At 40.5% G+C, this 20,269-nt stretch overlaps 1 protein-coding gene across 5 annotated transcripts in view; it reads right to left on the bottom strand.

Moving 5' to 3' along the window:
• The window catches only part of cep112 (centrosomal protein 112), a 123,391-nt gene that overhangs the window by 48,500 nt on the left and 54,622 nt on the right, over window positions 1-20,269 (bottom strand). For all 5 annotated transcript variants that reach the window (XR_009770757.1, XM_061712728.1, XM_061712729.1 and 2 more), the window contains 3 exons: window positions 12,560-12,695; window positions 9,977-10,084; window positions 5,730-5,912 (listed from right to left, as the gene is read on the bottom strand). Coding sequence is in view for 4 of the 5 variants with exons in the window: in XM_061712728.1 (XP_061568712.1) it covers window positions 5,730-5,912; window positions 9,977-10,084; window positions 12,560-12,695 (427 nt within the window). In the remaining variant the exon portion in view is untranslated. The remainder of the gene's footprint in view (window positions 1-5,729; window positions 5,913-9,976; window positions 10,085-12,559; window positions 12,696-20,269) is intronic.

The following is a 20,269-nucleotide window of genomic DNA, read 5'->3' as shown; positions in this document are numbered from 1 at the left end:
AATATTTGCAATATACTGTGGACATCTGAATAAAAACTTAACTCATAAATAGATGAATCAAAGCGCTCTCCAGCTCTGTGTCTGATGTCTTTTTCTCCTCAGATCATGCCGAGCACCGCGGGGTCACGCAAACCCGACCAATTCAATATTAAAATCTAATTCGGTTCTGTGGCCCGTTTTTCTATTTCGTATTTTTGATCTGTGCCTAAAATTGAAATATGAAAAACCAGACGTTTTTCTGTTTTTTTGTGTTACCAACTGCATTTATTCTATCGCAGGTTTTCTCCGATATTGCGTTTCTTTTGGTAATGTTTAAATTTCTTTGCTGTAGTTCATGAATGTGTTTATTGCCTCTTCCACTAATATCTCTAACTCCAACTCGTTCAATTTCATTTTGCGCTTGTGATTTATGACTGTGCTTTCCATCCAGACTCTCCATGGCGCAAACGTAAGACACGCAACACCTCATTTAAATACTGCAGTTTGCACCTGTTATCAATTGCGCAGGCAATCTTAGTTGATCACCCGCAAACCACGCAACAACAGCACGCGCAAACTTTTTCAGTGCACACGCAATTTAGTACTCTTTATTTAGGATCTTAGTAAATCGGGCCCTAGGTGTTTTTAGATTTGATCCCGCTAATATTGTTGGATGATGAACGTGTGTTTAACATGCATTGGCAATGTAAATGCAAGTCATGTTATCTGTCACCTGAAGGATAGTTGAGGGGAGGGAAGGCGGGTTGGGAGGAACAAAACGTAACATGTGTGGGCGTGTAGAATGATGTACATCAGCAAGATGTTTACGCTGTCAGAGAGGTGTACTTTTCAAAACGAGGATGGATGAACATAGAGTGTTTTCTGGCCGGGTTTTTCTTCTTGCAAAGTCATTTTTGTGGCCACTTGTTCAAACAACGGACCATCCTTTGTGGTTACGGACATACGCCGGTTCATGGAGTCCTCGTCTCCCCAGTAACTCATCTTGCAAATACAGGCCCTACCTGTGACGTCCTGCTGCTGCTGTTACTCTCATTAGATGTTTCCTTATTTTTTTTAAATAATAATAAATACATTCCCTGGTGGGTTGTACTCAGGTTACGTGATCAACAAACCCCTCCCACGACCCGCCACCCCGCGTTAGTTCTGTTTACATTACACCTGACCCGCGGTTAAGAGGACCCTCGGAGGCAAATTAATCGCGAGTCAGCTCAAACCACTACTCCATGTTGGTCAATGTAAAAAGGGCTCACCACACGCTAGATCCTCGAGTTAAAAGCATGGTATTCGCCAATGTAAAAGGGGCTACTGGGACATGCTTATGTGAGATGTTTTTCATCTAAGAGCAGTTGTAATGTACTGCCTCATTAATACCACATGGACATATTGTGCACAATCCACTCATAGTGTGCAGGTAACATGCTAATACTAAATTTAGCCCTGGAAAGATAATGAATCCATGAGTGTTTGAAGAAAACCTATGCATTAATGCAAGGTACTTGACTCATCCAAGCACAAAAAAGTAAGTAAAAATGTCACGATGAATGACTCGCTGCTGTCAGCCAGTTTAATATGCATCTGGCTGATATCCAAGACGAGATGTATGCACATACTAAATGACTTCATGATTTAAAAGGGAGAATGCTGTAACACATCACAGAGTATCAGCATCCACTAATGACTTCAGCCTAGATCAGCAGAGGCCCCACGGGAGACAGAAATCAGCTGACTTCGAGCATAAATTCTCAGTCATACATGTAAAGAAGTGATGAAATAATTTGAAGAATCAATTCAATGTATTTGATTAAATAGCAACGAGGGAATGCGCAAGTAATCTCAAAGCTCTTTAAATAATAATGTTATCATTTTTATAATATTAAAAAGGGAAACCCAAGAGTTCCTGCTTAAGCATTCTGATCTCTATCACAATGACATTTTCACTCTGTGGGATATTCGTTTGGTACCGAGTAACAAAACAAAATTCACTTGACAATACTCTCAGGGACCAATCATTTCTTAAGTGACAACACAAGAGCACCAAGACATTCCTAGTCTGGCTTGTTCACTTCATCTCAGCTTTGACTAAGTCTGTCATCACTATTTTCACCATTTTCATGTGAGATTGAGAGGCTTTGAAAAACTGACAGGATCGTTATTTACTCCATCACAGCTCAGGAGAAAGACCTCACAAGGCTCTCGCTCTCTCTCCCATGCTGTTTGAAGTCCAAACGGTGTGTGTGTTTCTGTGAAATAAATAAATATTTGTCCTGAAAAATAATACCAATGAATGCCTTGGGTACTTAGGAGGAGCTGTTGCAGAAAAAAAGAAAAAAGAGAATGATTGGTTTGCATGCAACAATTTTCAATTTTGAATTTCCAAAAAACAAGGACTCAAATGAATTCATAACGCTGGTTTTTGAAGTCAAACTCACTGATATTTAAAAATTAAAAAGCCTTATAGCCACATTTGAGCAGTTGGGCATTTTATGGCCAAGAGCACACTTTTAAATATATTTAATCAAATAGGCATTTCATTCGATTAGTGAAGATTGAGGATAATAATTTGCCTTTATATTTTACGTTTTGTCCTGTGTTTTATTTGTGGTTTTTATCTTTAAAGGTGTTATATAAATAACGTTTGACTTACTTACTTACAGTTTACTAAACGACTCCCTCCTTTGGGGGGGATTGCTAAGCTAAGAGAACACGCCTGACTGTGACAAGCACGTTTCTCCAGCAAGATAGTTTTCATCAGAGACAGACAACCAGTTGGACGCATCCTTTCATGTTTTTTTTGTGTTTATCAGACATGACAAAAATATTTTTCAGGTTTTATTTTTATCAAAGCAACATTCAGGTCCACCCTTAATCCCCCGAATAACCAACTACGCAGTAGGCCTTGAACTCAAATGCTAAATCCTGATAGTCATTTGAGCTGCAAAGAATAAATGAAAAGTATAGGAAATATTGACATTTCAATTAACAATATGGATTAAATGATGTGTAAGCCCTGTGAACACAGCAGTTGGGTGATACTGCCTTTATCATTAGTTGCAGGAACATGGGTTGAGCCAGAGACTCTCTGAATGACACACTGTGGTGGGAAGAGGACATTGTACCCCTGTGTGAATTTCTTTTAGCTTCTCCCTCCAGCCGCTGCTACAACTCATCGACTCTCTTCCTTAAACACTAAGCAAGATCCAGGAATGAATTTACGTGTCCCACCACATCAAGGGGATGAGTAGGAATTACTCATCCTGTGAGTATGGGACTGATGTTAGTTGTTCCCATTCCCTGCCAACTTTCTAGCTGCAACTATCCTTCCACTGAATCAAGAAAGACTGAAGAAAAAGTGAGGAGGAGAGCAGAAAGAAAGAAAACAGCTTGTCTGTTAGTCTGTTATGGAATCTGATACTATCATTATACAGGTGAATCATGAGTCGGAGGAGTGTTGGCTGATTGGACCCTTATACACACGAGAGGAATGATCGATAAAGGAATGAAAACTCTGACTCTGCCAGTTTAACGTTTGACATCAAGCAGGCACAAGTTTGCAACTTAAAAAGCAGCATGCACAAACAGGAACCGTGAATATGAAATGAGAGCAGAGGAAGTGTGTTTTCTGTCATGTCCCCAGATTCCCAGACTTGTCAAACTAAACATCATTTTAACATAAATAAGATGACATGTGATTAACAGAAATGTCCTGTAGAGATGGCATCGCCAGATATCACACACGAGCTGGTGCCACATTTACTGGCGCTGAAAGACATTCCCCAGAAGATAAGTTCAAGGAATATTACAGGAAAACTGAAGTATTAAAGAAAAACCCTTCTATTTATACAATTTCTAACTTTAAAGATTGCTTTTAAAAAAGGTCTATCAATATAGAATTAGACGACTGTATGTGAACTCAGAACAGCAAATGTTTCTGGATTTTGGAAAGTTGGAAATTAAATAAACATAAGTCTGGGCAACAAAATCCATCATGGCGGCCCCACACACACACACACACACACACACACACGGATGCGTTTCAGGCAGTAATAAACTGTTTATTAACACTTTTTCAGTCTGAGTCTCATTTAATCAGCTGCACAAACAGTAAGGTTCTTCTATTATTTAGACCCATTTCTTTGCTGTTTATGTGCACAATGTGAAGTATAAAGCCGTTAAATTGACGTAACGCTGATAACAGCTAGCTAGGTCAGTGAACACAACAAAGAGCAAATCTCACTTGCACCTGTGATGCCGTAACCTAGGGTGGGACGTCTTTTTTACATTTGATAATTGCTCTTATGCGCGGCACAAATTATCTGAGTCAAAAGGAATGCAGCATACCAAAACGGTACGGTAACAGCACTTCTAGCGTATTTCTATGTACATGTGTAAAGTAGTGGTCGTAAACAAATGGCGGAATATTCTGGCAAGTACGGAGAATATTTCAAACTTTGCGGTATTGTTTACTTTAGTACTATTGCTGATACATAAATTATAAACATTGATAAAAAATGAAGAAAAAAAATTAATCATACGATGTGACAAATTTGTGAGTTTCTTTTCACAGAATGCTTTTTTACATTTGATAATTGCTCTTATGCGCGGCACAAATTATCTTATCTTAATTCAATTTTGCTTATGCGCCCCTACTATACCATTGTATTCAATATACTTTTTTGAAAATAAAAGTCAAATAACCTACGTCAAGTGGAATGTCTTCAACCCTCATTTTGGTCTGACAACCATCCAACCCTTATTTCACATAAGGACAATTTGTCCACACATAATAAACATATTCCCGCCTGGACATTCATCTAGCTAACGGCTAATAAACTAAATTTTGCATGCTGACAATTTTCATTTTATCACGAGTCTTGATGAATCAAAAATGTCCACAGTTGGGGGTTGGTTTGTCAAATAGCTTCCCACTGAGCTCCAATCTATTCCTGGCTGGAGAGCGAAGATGGAGCGGAGGGTTTTAAGACGAAGACCTGCTGTTTTGGCTAAATGGTAAGAAAACAGTCTCACGGCGCCTGAGATAGCCATTAATTCAGACCCGAATGTCACACTCATTCAGGGTGAAAATGCTGTAATAAAAAAGGAATAACCAGCAGTTTCCGGAGAAAAATAGTTACCTGTGGTGAGAGAACAATGCAATGGAAACACACTTCGGGGGAGCATGGGAAGATTAATTGGGTGTCCAAAACTGTACTGTGGGAAATAAGAAAAATTTCTAACTGAATGCATAAGTGGAGTGTTTGACCAAATGAATATCTGCTGCTGCATCTGGACACCTATTGCTTCTGGATATTAAGTCTTTAAACTTCCATCATAAAACCTCATTGTGATAAATAACTATTCAAAAAGACATAAATAACACAGTCCCTACTTTTGAATAACATCAGAAGTGGGGACAGTTACGTTTAATTTGTTTTATTTGTTCTTTTCTTTTTGCTTTTTTACTTTTTTCCGCGCGCGCAAACATAAAATGTCTTTTTTTTTTTAAATAGCTGTCTAAAATCTTCTGTATTCTCGCTCTGATGCGCAGCAATCTCTAAAATTATTCACACCCAGCGTCAATATAAGTCTTGCTTCGAGTAAAAAGTGTCTCAACCCGCTGTGCTTTTGAAACCCCAGGACGTCAATAGGCAAAATAAAAAATGGTTGTCCACAGGAGAGCGGTGGATCAGCGTGTGTGTATATGTGAACGTGGATCAGTGGAGACCCCCTACCTTGGCATTGCGCTTCCTCCACTCCTGGGTGAGCTGTTGGTGCTGTTGCAGGGCGGCCCTGGCCTGCCTCTCCAAGCTGCTCACCTCCTGCTGGTGCTCCTGGACCAGGCTGTCCTTTTCCGCTTTGTGCTGCTGCTGTAGCCGCGTCCTCTCCTGCTCGTGCTGCGTGCGCTGCTCAGCCATCTGATTGGACAAGCGGGCAAAGTGAGACTTCATCAGCCAACGCGCACTCAGACCAACCTTGTCGTCATGACAACTTGTCCATCCACATATCTATCCATACGTTTTTTCGTCCCAGTTCGTCCATCCCTTTCCATCAACCAGAACACCCGCGTGCCCGACCAATTTGGCGTGATGGGGAGGGAAAAAAGCGTGGAAAGTTTCTTTGGTTCCCTGCATCGTCAGACGACGACATGATGTGAAGTGTTTACATCTGACTTCCCCACCCTCCCACCTCTTCTGCTAATTGTATAGACTGGTCCTCAATGTCCCACTCTCACTCTTCAAATCTTCCCCCCTCACCCTTTTCTGCGATCAGCGAATAAAAGAGCAGCTAGTTTGTGCCGTGTAAGGAAGCTGGTAGGGGTTAGCCATCTGGCTGTAGGCGCTACCCGATGCCCCATGCTATGCGCCTGACAGCATGTGAAAATCAGCTTAAGCAATGAATATGATGATTACTATAAACCCAAATACGAAGAAAAAAAAGCTGGAGGGGGAGAAGGGGACAGCAACTATGAGCAGAACAGACAAGTTGCTAAACGATTAATGACATTTCTTTTCCTTCTAATTAAAGTCTCTGGCTTAATCTTGCCATCGATATCAGATTCCATGTTCTGAAATTGATAAGATAATGCATGTGCAGCAAATCAGCAGGCTCTGATCATGAGGGATTATGTGCTAAAGTGCAAATTCCCAAGTCAGAGTATCATAACAGAACTGAGTAAAGAATTATAATAATGGTTAAAATATGTCACTCTGCACACACAATACAGTAGAGGAAAAATAAAGTACTTCTAATGGCACAAAAAGCCCCAGTTTGTCAGGGTTTAATCGTCCTGTCAGCTGGAGTAAGTCCGTATTCTAGTTCGTTTGTAAGCGGCGTCACCTGCTGAGAGTTGCATCTTGCTGGTAAAGTTTCCAGACCCAAGCTCCCAAGCCTTTCCCAGGCTATGCCCCGTTCCCAGTCTCCCACGGCGGTGAGAACAAGGGACCCCCACACCATCCAAACGCGCAGGCCTGGTCGGAGCCCTGAAAGGACAGCAGGGGCCTGGGGCCCATTTGCCTCCCTGCTTTGAAGCTAATCCTTGCACATTGTGCATGACGGCACCCTACCTGGCCTGCCAGAGAAATTGAGAACGACAGCCTCAGTTCTTGCTCTTACCATGGCGCAATCTTCAAATGTGGCACGCTATTCATAGCAGGTGATGAATGAGGGACTACTTACAGGAAGCCAGATTCACTCACCAAACCTCCAGATTTTGGTAAAACTTGCTAAATCTTTTTAAGGCAATAGAATAATAGTATAGTAGAATAAAAATGAATTTTACTAGTTATCCTCAGATAATAGAATAGGATGGGCGGCCATATATGGACACCAGCCTCGAAAATAACTGACATATTTTTAGAGAATGACAAAACAAGCAAACACACTGCAGCCATACAGCGCTGGGAAAAATGCTCTAAGTGGACATTCTGTCTTACTGTTCACTACTATTAAGAGTGTGGAGCTATTGGAGCTCTCGAAGAAAGAAATGAGCCAAACAGAGGTGTGATAAAAAAAAAAAAAGAAAAATACATGAAGATGAGGTAAGATTACTGAGAGCAGGCTTGTTAAAGAGATGTGACCTCACATAGCGCAAGCGTGGAGTGGAGGGTGCTTGTCACTGTGGCTCTTAAAGGGACCAGCGTGGCACTTACGAAGGAAGACCGGGGGCCGTCCAGGCACAGCTTGCTGCCAAAGGCACCGAGTGGGTTGGGTGTTTCGCACAGCACGAGCCCTGTCAGCTTGGGCCGACATGGTTGCATGAGTGCATTGCGTGGACTGAGGCAGGACAGTGAGGTAATTGGCTTCTTTTAACCCCAGGGGGGATATCTCAAATGTTTGGGACATAGGAGGAGGGAAGACGAGCAAAGAAGAGAAGAGCTGTCAGGTCTCAGCAGGGGTGAGCAGGACGCATAAAGATGAAAAAAAAATTAGGGTTGGAGCTGCAAGTGGCCCGTGAATGGCAATGAGAATGGATTTATTTTCTTTATACCAGACTCTTTTATCATTAACTGCCTCAGTCTAACAACCAATGAGTCTGTTGACCATTTTCCTTAACTGTCAACCCTTATGTCTCCAAACTATGTGTCTTCGCTGCATCTCTCTAACTTCATGGGAAAGGAGGTCAGGAAGAATAAAGATCAACGGCAGTGACAGTCAGCTGGCAACAAACTCCTTCATACAGTATATGGTTCCCACTTAAAGTCCTACTGAAACCGCCCTTGAGGAAAAGCTCTTTTGTGACTGCTTGAATGGACTATCTTGACCCCTTTAGTCTTGTATAACTCATGTATCTAGAGTGGAAACAGACAAAGAATTTTTGGTCAAGCTCATGTTTGAAATAAATACTGTCAACACAATGTACATGCCACATGAAATAGCTGGATTCACAGTAGCTCATGAATAATAATATGTATTTGTGTGTGTGCAGATACATTTCCGCTTTCTTTTTTTATACACTTTATACACTCCAACTGTTAATTTCACCAACTCTCCTATGAAGACCATCATAAAGACAGATCCATGGTCTTTGTGGGTTTTTATCTTGAAGATAAAAGTCTTCCTGATGTGCCGCTAACCCTATGAGGTTGTCTTTAACTGTCAACTGCACCTTCTCCTCTCAGAACAACAGATGATAATCCTCACTCGAATGTGTCCCGAAAATCTTTGATCGGTTACTTGTTTTGTACATGGAATGAATCCCTGATGATTCCTCAGAGCAATACGCTGTAGCTGGAACTTAAAACACTCATAAATTTTCATATTTACTGGATCTTAAAGTAGGGTTGAAAATGTATTTCTGACATAAAAACAATCTGTTTAATAGTTTAACCAGAACCGCCTGATGTATTTGACAATATGTGTCTACCGCAGGGAGCAAAGTAATTTATTTTTCCATTTGTTCCTAACTTTTTTTTTATAAGATATGTATCTTGACAACACAATAGTAGAAACGAATAAAGAAACCATTTATCCACTCCCTGAAATAAAGCTAGCCTCATATCCTCCAATTACATCAATCTAGAGCAAATTACATGCAACGTAAGCTCCATCTGGCCTGATAATGAGGGTTAGCATGCTTATTAACACACAGGTTGAGCACCAGTGTGGTGCCTGGAAAGCAATCATGTAGTGGATACAGATGGGAAATAGAGATGTTACAGCAGTTAGTGATGCACACTCCCTCCACTTATGTTGTGCCACATGGTCACACTCCACATAAGGACATGGAGCACTTCGGCAATTTTTAACATCATTTAGGGAAACTAACAATTCTTTACTATTTGATGGCATGAGATACAATCATCGGCCACTATGTTGGGTACACCTTATCTAATGAAGTATTACATATTGTATATCTGGTATGTAAATACCAGTCCCATAACATGCTGGAATTGGTTACTATGAATTGTTGTGTAATTTATACTCAACTGTTATTCAGATGTGTTTACATTTTTTATTTACATTTCGCATTCAAGTCATATAGTCGACCATATTGTTAAAGTGGAAACAAAATATCAACTAATTCACTAATACAATTATATCATCTGCCTCCAAAAGTACAATATTCTGTGGTTTAATTGAATTCAATGTCTCCCTACCAGCAATATTCTCTTCAACGCATTGTGAAAATGATTTCTTGATTCCTAATTGAAGACGAGCAGCAGAGATGCGATGATAAATTAACTGTGCATTCTCTATGAAGATTGCATTCGTTTTCAATTGGCAATGTCTAAGATATTTATTGAGGCGGAACCTGGGCTTAATCTAAAGCGTGTCGCTTATCATGTGATATTAATCGGATGGAACAGATGGGAAGGAATAACAAGACTGTTGCAAAGGGATGTCAGCTCCAACAGAGCAAGTCTTCACGTATAATAAAGGGAGGTAACAGTGAGATGATGATGGAGGCGGGAGAAGACGGCAACGAAGATGGATTCACAAATGTAGACAGAAGAGCTTAAAGTTATGGACTCATACAGACCTGCTGCTCATATTTCTGCCTGAGAGCATCGACTTGCTGCGAGAACTTTTTGGCCTGGTTCATCCTCAGGGTTTTGCAGTGGCTCAGATCCTCTTCAACCTTTTCCATCTGGAGGCATCATAAGAATGAGAGCAAAATTTGTACCTTTAATTTTTTTTTTCTTTTACTATCTTCACACAATAATATACTACAGATTACAGGTTGACAAGCATTAATATACACTATCTGCTGCTATAATACTTATTTAATATCTTAATCATATTCCTTTTTTTTTTCCGATAAATTTTAGATAAAAAAAACATTTAAAAAATCTCATATATGGCCGAAGGTTCAACATTTATTTGGAAAACGGCAGAAGTCCAAACCTTTGACTGATAATATACGCAGAACCAGAGAAGGAAAATAACACCAGATACCTGGAACAACGGTATCTGGTTAATCCAACTGGTTAAAGTTATACATATAATATTAATGTCTCAGTAATACAATCTTAAACTGGCTCATGCTTTTGTGTAAGACAATAACACAATTTATTTCACACACTTTACAAAGGAAGTGGCTCAAGTGTGACATTGACAGTTTAAACATAAATCATACAATAATATTATTATATTTATATAATTATAATATCAGGAGCTATTTCTTGTTATTTAAATTGTAGTTTAATTAAGCTAAACTAGAAGAGTATGTAACACATTAATGTGGTGTTACAGTACGACTTTCATAGTAACACATAATTACATTAACTTATCTTAAATAAGTAGTTGTTTATTGCTATTTACATGAAAAGTCACAGAGAAGTAGTAAGAAAATAAGTAAGGGATTCAAGAAGACTGTCAATTCCAAAGCCAACCATTTTCATATTTTCTCTTCAGGCAAAGATCCTCCACAACAATTGGAAGTATAATTTATTGAAACGCCTCTGTATCTTTGCAATGCTGTTTGTAAGATTTAGGAAATGCTTAATGTGTTGTTATTAATCCATTTGGAATTCTGATGTCTCTTTTGAACTACACATGCAGCTGATTTCACATGGTGCCTCTTTTTCCCAACCAAAATAGGGCAGATCCTCGCCTTTAAGTGCAGCCTAAAAGTAGTACGCTGATTTAGAAATAAAATAAAGAAATAGAGACAGACAGACAGAAGGAGGGAGTGTTACAGATAATCCATTTAGGTATCAGAGCATCTGTGGATAGAGAAAAGGAGAAGATGATGAGAGGAATGATGGAGGATGAAAAAAGAGAATAAAAACTTCTTTTGAAGTACTTTCTACAACATTAAAGCCTTAGCAGGAGGATGTGATGCAGAGATGCGCAAGCGGGGTGGGGATGAGAAGCGGAGGAAAGGGAAAGAGGGAGAGAAGATGACAGGGATGCAGAAGAGACTGCTCCACTCTCCCATGGCTTTGATGTGGGCTGAGGATAAAGTCAGATTGGAGATTGGGATGCCAGGGGCTCAATGGGAAAAGGAGCAAGCAAGAAGATGGAAGGATGAGAGCTGGAGAAAACAGACTCAGCAAGGGGAAAAAAGCCCTGCATTCATGAGGAAAGAACAACCGATTCTCCCAGAACAAATATTTAATTGAGGCCGTCCAAAAAAAGTAGCCTATGCATCTATCCAACAATACTCACATGATGGTGTGCTGGGCATGGCTTTTTAAAATCCTGTGTATGATGTTTTATCACCAAGAGTGGAAAAAGAAGTCTTAATTTTCAGGATTCAGATCCAAGAAGTGTAATTTAAGTATTGTGTCAAAATGACAAACATTTTAAATTCAGCCTGGAGAAAAAAAAGCTGCTCCGTGAACCAACAAATATCTTCACTCCCACACAAGCTCTCATTTTCCTACACACCACGTGCCCCCAACATACTAATTAGGTGAAAAACTTCATTAATCACTGCCTTAAACTATCTAATCTCTCCATCACGCAGCCCTTTAAAACATTTAGGACCACACTTAGTGCAGCCTTGTCAGTGTGGCTGAACTTGCTTCACAAAAAAATGCCGATAGCTAAACTGACTTGCAAGACTACATTAGAAAGTTTAAGCTGGGTGCATATTGATTGGAAAATTCTCCCAATGAGTGGCTGCCCACGCAGCGCAGAGTGCTGATCGCAAGGCAGGGCCGTTGCACTAATTAGTCTGACTGCTTGTTGCGCGTGACCTGTTCTCCGCTAGAACCTGACCAGCCTACGTCACGCCTACTGGCAAGAAGTCAGGTCAGCATGTGAAAGCACAGAAATGAATGCATCTGCTTAATGAGAAGGATTATACATATTTTGATTCATTTGGACGCATTAAATGAGTGAAATTGGCCCGAGGGAGATAGTGTACTTGGCTCAGAGTAAGAAAAGATTTGTGGTGTACAAAGAGTTAAAAGATACAGGAATACTAATTTTACAGGGTAACCACAAAAGCTTGATGGTGCTCAACAGGATGCATAAAATCATACCAGACTAATGCATATGCATCAATATTACTACCTTACCGGATGCACAGAATATGTAGACCACAGTTAGTATTTTAGGTTTCATAACGTACAGTACATTGTGCTTAACACTTCTTTGAGTGTGTGTATCAGACCTGAAGTTTCATATCAGCGTAAGTCCTCTCAGAGCTGAGCTCCGCCTGTTTCTTGAACTGCTCCAGTGCCATATCTGCCTGGTGGATCTGCTGCCTTTGGCTCTCCCTGGCTCTGTCCAGCTGGATCTCCATCTCCCTTTAAACCAAGCACATACACAAAGGAATGGGTATGCCCCAAGCAGCCACAGAAACACAACTGCTGAGAAGAAAACCACACAATGAACTGTACACAGTCCTTGCATGAGCTCTGATTTGTTGTGGTGTTGTCTCTTAAAATTAATGAGCAATATCGTCACCACATAACCTTTTTATGTCAGATGACCCAATTTCTGTTCCTCTCCCTATTTAGTTTTTTTTTTCTAAAACTAGATTTACTGTACAGTGTAAAAAGAGTGAGAAACTCAATTTTACCTACAGTTCTAGTTCCAGTATGAACTTAGCAATAAGTTTGTCCTCCATACCAGTGTGCTGCAGCTATTTCTGCCAAATGTCAGGTCATAAAGTTGCAAGTGGAGAACACTGACAGGCACACTGAGGGAGACACCCTCACACCGAGAACTGTCAGAGCCCAGAAAGCAGGCCCAGCTACAACATCACATGCAGCAGCTGTCAAACTCCACACGCACCGGGTGAGTGGGGACAGGAGGATGTGGGGGCAAATGGATGGAGAGCAGAGAGAATGAAGCAGGTAGAAGCGAAGGAGCTCAGGAAAGTGTTATTTTTAAAAACCACTTGTGAATTTCCATCTACCCATCTATCTTCTATCACTTTGTGCCTCATTGGGATGGAGCTTGAGGGTATCCCAGGTCACAGTGTGTACCTGGGACTGATCAGTCGGTCCCCGTGTTGACAGTCACATTCAGACTTGGAGGCATGATGGTTATTTTAGGAGAGAAAAAGCAGCAAAAGTAAATAAAGTAAATAAATAAAAATAAATAAATAAATAGGATAAATAAAAATGAATAAATAAATAAAATATTAAAGATAAATAATAAAAATAAATAATAAAAAAAGGTTAAAAGGGGGAGTCAGTATTAATGCAGGAAGAAATGAGAGAGAAAGGGATGACGATGGATAGAAGAGAAGAGAGAAGAAAGGAGAGACAGAGACACAGAGAGAGAGAGAGAGAGAGAGAGAGAGAGAGAGAGAGAGAGAGAGAGAGAGAGAGAGAGAGAGAGAGAGAGAGAGAAACACCAAACAAGCAAAAAGTGACCATGATCTTGGGGGGCATCTCCCCCGAGGGCCGAGGCCTCCACCGGTCCGGACAGCAGAGCCAGAGCAGAGTTACTGTAAATATAGTACATTCATTTGTTTGTGTTTTGTTTTTGTTTGTTTTTTTTCCCCTTTTAAATTTGCTTTTTAATTTGGTATTATCCCTACCAGTCAAGAACCCGGAGACACTCCCCCCATCGACTTGAATGAGAAAGTGTGTCCAAATTCCTGACCGGCACTGGCTCTTTTTGATGTGGACACTCAGGGCAAATCTACCGTACGTGCCGTTATGCACAACCGACTGATCCTTTATCAATATACCTCCACTGAAGAAATATACAACCCTGCTATCAAACTTTGCTGACATTTAAGAAAACATGCTGCAGCTGCGTTGATCGAAAGTGCACGGCTGGGTAAGGTCATGCAGAGGCAGTGTGATGAATACTAACATGACCAACAGATACCAGACATCTAAACAGGCGTAGATGGCTAAATGTAAGGCAAACCATTATTGCTTTTATTGCTGAAAATCCCCTAGATTAAAATACTGTATACAGATAAACATCAGTATTGAGAAGCAAAATTAGGCAGCACCATTCCAACACACAATACAGATTGTCCTCAAACCCATAAATCCAAATCACATAATTTGCTTTTCATGTATAGAACACTAAATGTCATCTTCCCCAAAGTTTACACTGATTCCCCAATTGTTCTCTGCGTTCCATGTTTTTAAGCCTAAATATGATGGAGCTCAGTACAGAAAGATGACATTTTAGAGAATGATTTTATATGACTGGCTGTACATGTATATTTATTTATATTTTTCCCAGTTGTTTGCTGTACAGTAGCACATAGGGTGGTGTGTTTTCATCTACTTGTGTGCCTACTGCCTACTGCTACTTTTAAACGACGGCACTAACAAGGTGTGGATAATTACTCCCCCCTGGATAGAGAGAAAAGACGGAGGGAGAATTCTGGCCACTGGGAGAGACTTTAAACCAATTAGAAGAACAACTATTACTAAGACGCACAACAGGCAGTGTGGGTGGATGAAGACAGTGTTCGCACTGTGAAGTGTGTGTGTGAGCATGTAGAGCAGGTGGAATTAAAATGTGTGATAGAGTGCATGTATAGACAGGGAGAACTCTACAGCAAGTAACTAACAACTTGCAATTTTTAGACTGACTGAACACTGATGGATAACCAGAAAGAAAGCGAGAGATAAAAACGGCAAAATGCATGAAAAAAAAAACATAAAACAAAAGCAGCGGATTGAGAAAGGAATGTGCAAGCTTTCTCTTCTCTTTTAAGTGTTCTGTCTCTTTGTAATTTTGGTTTCTCTCATGTCCGACATCAAACGGCAAAGAAACTGTTTCTTTCCCCCCCAATTTTGTGTACTCTGTAATTATTAATCAAACTCGTTGACTGGCTTCCGAACTCAGACAGACACAAAAGGATATTTTAAGAGAATTGGTTGGGGGGAAAAGAAAGAGGAGAGGAAACACAGAGGATGTCACAGAAATAGCAAGCCAACTTCCAAAGCAGAGTAAAAATGAATTGAGTATGTGTCTCGATTGAGAGACAAGGGAGCCCGCGTGCGGGTGTACGTGGGTCTTTGTTCATGAGCCACAGTCCCAAACTCTTTCTGTGACTGACTCAACTTTGCTCAAAGAATGCCGTATGACTAAGTTGGAGCTAGGCAGGCTAGCCGCTGGGCTTATATCTCTGTATACACACAAAAAAATAAAAATCCACTGCTGCCAACTTCAAGCACTTGGCAGACTGACACATATTTAAAGCTGAGGCGGGCAGGTGAACACATGGCATCAAGATTAAATGTGTATGAGAATGTGTGTGGTCACTAGAGTAGCAGACAGCGTGTCACCGTCAATGACAGACCACTGAGGGGTGAGATGAGAAGATGGAGAAAAAGACTCAGGGAGGCCTGAAGAGGAGCGGCAGAGAGGGAAAGGAAGGAGAGGGGTGCCAGCGCCAGGGCGGCCCATCGGCTTTAAATGGATATCTGGTCAGAAAAGTGGAAATAGAGGAGGCTTAAATTAAAGATGTGCCTTTTCTGAAGAGGAAGTCCTCTCATCCCTCAATCCTAAACGGCTGTTTAAAGGGGAGGAAGAGAGGGAGGCCAGGAGAGAGGAGTGTTTGTACTCGAGAGGGTGAAGGAGCTTCTGCCATTCAGCTGCCTGGCAGACAGGAGGGGTTGCAGGGATGCCGTCGCTATCCAGACTGTTTAACCGCACAACGCCACATGCTGCTTTTTTGAGTGTGCACCACATGATGCATGCAAAGGGATGTTGTTGTTTTTTTTCAATGTAGATATTCAGACATATATATACAGTTAACACAAACATGCACAATAAAGCACACAGAAGAAGCTAATTACTTATGCAAATACCCTTTTCATGTAAGACCAGCATTTACGAATTATATGAGCTGATGTGGGTGGAGCAGCACACAGCAATGACTGACAAACAGACTAGAATGTACGCTTGCATATGGATGCCTCTGGTATAAAAAGACAGAGCACAAGTATAATGTGTGTGCAAGCGCATGCGAGCCCCCGCGCATCTGCGTTTGTGAGCTCATCCAAACGGAATGATAACGAATCCACAGACACATCAAAGAGGCCTGGAAAAAAGAGAGAGCACATAAAAAGAGAGAAAATGCAAAACTGAAATATTCAGCGCCCTCTGAAGAAAAAATAAAACAGGCTTGGTTTTCATCCGAATCCCCAGAGAAAGAGAGAGGGAGAGAGAGAGAGAGAAAAAAAGACTGAAACAGACACAGAATAAAAGACAGACCACAAATAAGTGAACACAAAAGAGAGACAGCACAAGGGCAAGAAAATATTAAAGACAGAAAGAACAGAAAAGAGAGCATAGAAAACAGATCATCATTGAGCTGGATGGCTTTAAAACTGGTTACAAATGTGGCCTGCTTGTAAGAAGCAGTTCACGCTAAAGCATGAAACAAAGTGGCCACATATCTCCAAAGAATGAGGCATTCTTATTATCGTTCAGACACAAACATCAGCAGATGCGTGTAGTCATCTTGGTGCTTGCATAGAACAGTTATTTAGCAGTAACTGCCACCAACATCTCCCAAACTAAGTCAGCAGTACTCTGATTTTTAGCCTCAGCCTCCTTGTACTGTTTCGTTCGTAACTAACGATCATTCTCATAGAATTGAAGATCCAACGCAATTGATGAACTCATCCATTGATCAAAACAAATTTAATCCCAGCCCCATTTTCTTGAGCATAAACACACACAACAAATCCAAGGGTTAAAGCTCTGGTTCCGTGTATTTTTTAGTCCTTTATGACTGTAAAGTGAAATGTTTATGTTTGAGTTGGCTAAACAAAATGTGAGCAGATACCAAATCAGTTTCTAGAAAATTGAGATTATATATTTGAAATCTTTTCAGGATTTTTGTATGGGGGTATTATTGTTCCAATATTATTTGTGTGTGCGTATCTCAATCTGTGTGTGCGTAAAAAGATTTGTGTGTCTGTATTCAGATTTGTGTGTGCGTAAAAAGATTTGTGTGTCTGTATTCAGATTTGTGTGTGCGTAAAAAGATTTGTGTGTCTGTATTCAGATTTGTGTGTGCGTAAAAAGATTTGTGTGTCCATATTCACATTTGTGTGTGTGTAAAAAGATTTGTGTGTCTGTATTCATATTCATGTGTGCGCAAAAAATCAGCCGGGAGCTCTCGATTGGCTGTCTTTGTACACGTGGATTTTGACACACTTCTGCCGCGGCAAATCTGTAAAAAGATCCGTGTGTAAAACGATTTGTGCGTATATTTTCCTTTGCCCTGAGCTCGGACTCACAGGCTCACGCCAGGCTACAGTAGCAATACAGCCTTCACACCACTAGTCGGCACGTAGCACTCAGTCGGATATTTAGTAATCGGATTGCATATGGAGTAAGATATTATTTATTTTTAATACCAAAGAGCGAAATTACCGGAGTCAAATTCCTTGTTGGACAATGTTCGAACCTGGCCAATAAAGCTGATTCGGATTCTGATAACTTCCAAAAAGATGTGTCCATGTTATAACTATTCGTATTCATAATGATAAACATTTGTATGTAAATAAAAAAGTTGTACCCCAAATTCTGCTGTCACACACATGAGTCTGATAAATTATTAGGGTTAGGATTGTTTTTATGTGAGTAAGAAATTAGGTAAGAAATTTACCTTTTACGTCTCATTTATTCATTCACACACGCTAATATACTTGGGAAACAGCTAGGCACCAAATATAAGATATTTAATTTTCTCAGATGGCAAAAATAAGAACTTTATCGGCTTCAGGAGTAACAGGTTTTTGATTGATCTCTCAAAAATGTCTTTACAAACACTTCGCCTTTAACATTGGAAATGCTTACATCACACTTGTTAGTGTGCGTTACCTGAAAGCAGACCAAACACTTAAAACTTAAAACACAAAAAGAGCAATGAGGTGGAACCTGCACTCTACATTTCACCATCATATTTAAAAACATCAGAATTCAGTTTCACTAGTAAATAAGTTAAAAAAAAAAAAATCTAAACTACAGCCTTAATCTCGAGCTGGCAAAGTGGGATATACTGTATTGACCCCTACATATTGAAATATTTTTTTTCTGAGACCCTGAAAGTGTTTTTGCACATTTTTATTTAATGTCCACTAGTTCCTAAAGCAAACATACTAGACCTCCAAATACCAAACATTATACAGCAGATGATCGAGATGGAAGGTTTTTAAGGAAAAGCCACAAACTTGATTTGTCTTAACCGGATCTGGTTCGCCGCGGCATATTTGTAAAGCAAGTGCCCTAATGTGAGTTTTATACGACAGTCAAATAGGCATTGAACTAATTCACAATAAATGTCAGCCCTCCATATTTCCGCTATCTATACCTACATATTCCTTTTCAGATTAGAGAGACAGAAAATGTTATCTCTTGGCAATTTACTGAGAAAGTAGGCAAGTTCAGTTCAAGTGTCATTAAATACAGTCCAATCAATCAATCAATCTCAATCCAGTTACATTACAGTTTCATTTCATACAATGCAGTTCAATTTAATGCAATTATTCAGTTCACTTCAGTTCATCTATATACAGTAATTTCACTCTTATGAGAATTAGAATGAATACAGTCCAACTAATCATTTTCATGAAATGCACTAAAAGAAAGCCAACTAATAAAAAAAAAAAAAAAATGGATCACATCAAATCTTGCTGAGCTTGTGTAGGGAGGTGGACAACACTGAAGAGGAAGAGTTCCCTTTTAAAAAGATGAGACCAGCCATCTGCCTCAATAGGCTGGGGGTTGGATGTGTAGGTGCTTATATGCATATACTGTGATGTCTCCAAACAGTGTAGGCCTGTAGCAGCATCAGAAAGGGGATCACTCCACCCCTAGCCATAAGCTTTATTGAAAAGATCCGTTTTGACCTCATCTTGAAGACAGAGAGGGTGTTTGTGTCCTGAAGACTAATTGGGAGCAGATTCCACGTGACAGGATCCTGTTAACTGAAAGGTCTTACTCATATTCTATGTTTGGAAACTCCAGGAATCATAAGTAAGCATTCAGTCTGAGATCTAAGTGCTCTGTTGGGATAAAATGGAACTGTGAGATCTGTTAAATGCGACAGAACCACAATGCTGCTTTGAATGCAAGTAAGAGCTCTTTACCGTTTTCCCTTTGTCAGCTCTGTGGTTTTGAGCTGGTGCTTAACCCATCTCCAAGTCCCTTTTTAGTGCAGTTTCCACAGGAGAAAATATTGAGGCTGTTAAATCTTTCCAATATTCAGCATCGATACCTCAACCTGCTCCCGCACCTGAACCCTATAACAACTATTGACAATTACACACAAATCGAAAGGCACACAAACCCAATCTACCAGAACAACCACAGCCAAGACTTGATTGCAAAATAAACAGCGTCTTGGCAGTGCAATGTGGGAAAGTGGGATGTGGTCAACAAAAAAAGCACAAAATTTGAGTGAAAAAAAGGAAAAAAGAAACTAGTAGGAGAACAAGAAAGTTAAGAAAGAGAGGATTACAGAGTAAGCCCAAGCGAGGCTGTTCACACTATCAGCCACAGATGAAGATGAATGTGGATACTGCTGTGTGTTAATAGTGCTAACAATCAAACTAATGGCGCTTTTCCACTAGTACCTACTCAGCCCGGCTCGGCTTAACTCCACTCGGTTTTGCGCTTTCCCACTAATGGCCCTTTTCCACTAGTCAGCTCGGTTCTACCCGCCACGGCCCCGTCTTGCGCTTTTGCATTAGGGGCTGAGACGGGTAGAGCCGCTCCAAGCCGATACTATTTCTGTAACCATTCTGGCGAGGTTCTATCCGGGCTGAGCCAGGACTATTTCTGACGTCACCACCCTCCGTGCCACTGATTGGTCGGGGGCGGGGCCGTCAGACGTTTGAATCAGGAAGCAGGAGTCAGTGCGAGCGCGACTCGCGGCGAT

The sequence above is a fragment of the Cololabis saira genome, chromosome 21 (genome assembly GCF_033807715.1).
Source record: "Cololabis saira isolate AMF1-May2022 chromosome 21, fColSai1.1, whole genome shotgun sequence".
Taxonomy (NCBI): domain Eukaryota; kingdom Metazoa; phylum Chordata; class Actinopteri; order Beloniformes; family Belonidae; genus Cololabis; species Cololabis saira.
Note: the sequence above shows the minus strand (reverse complement) of the source record. Positions and strands in the feature narration are given on the sequence as shown.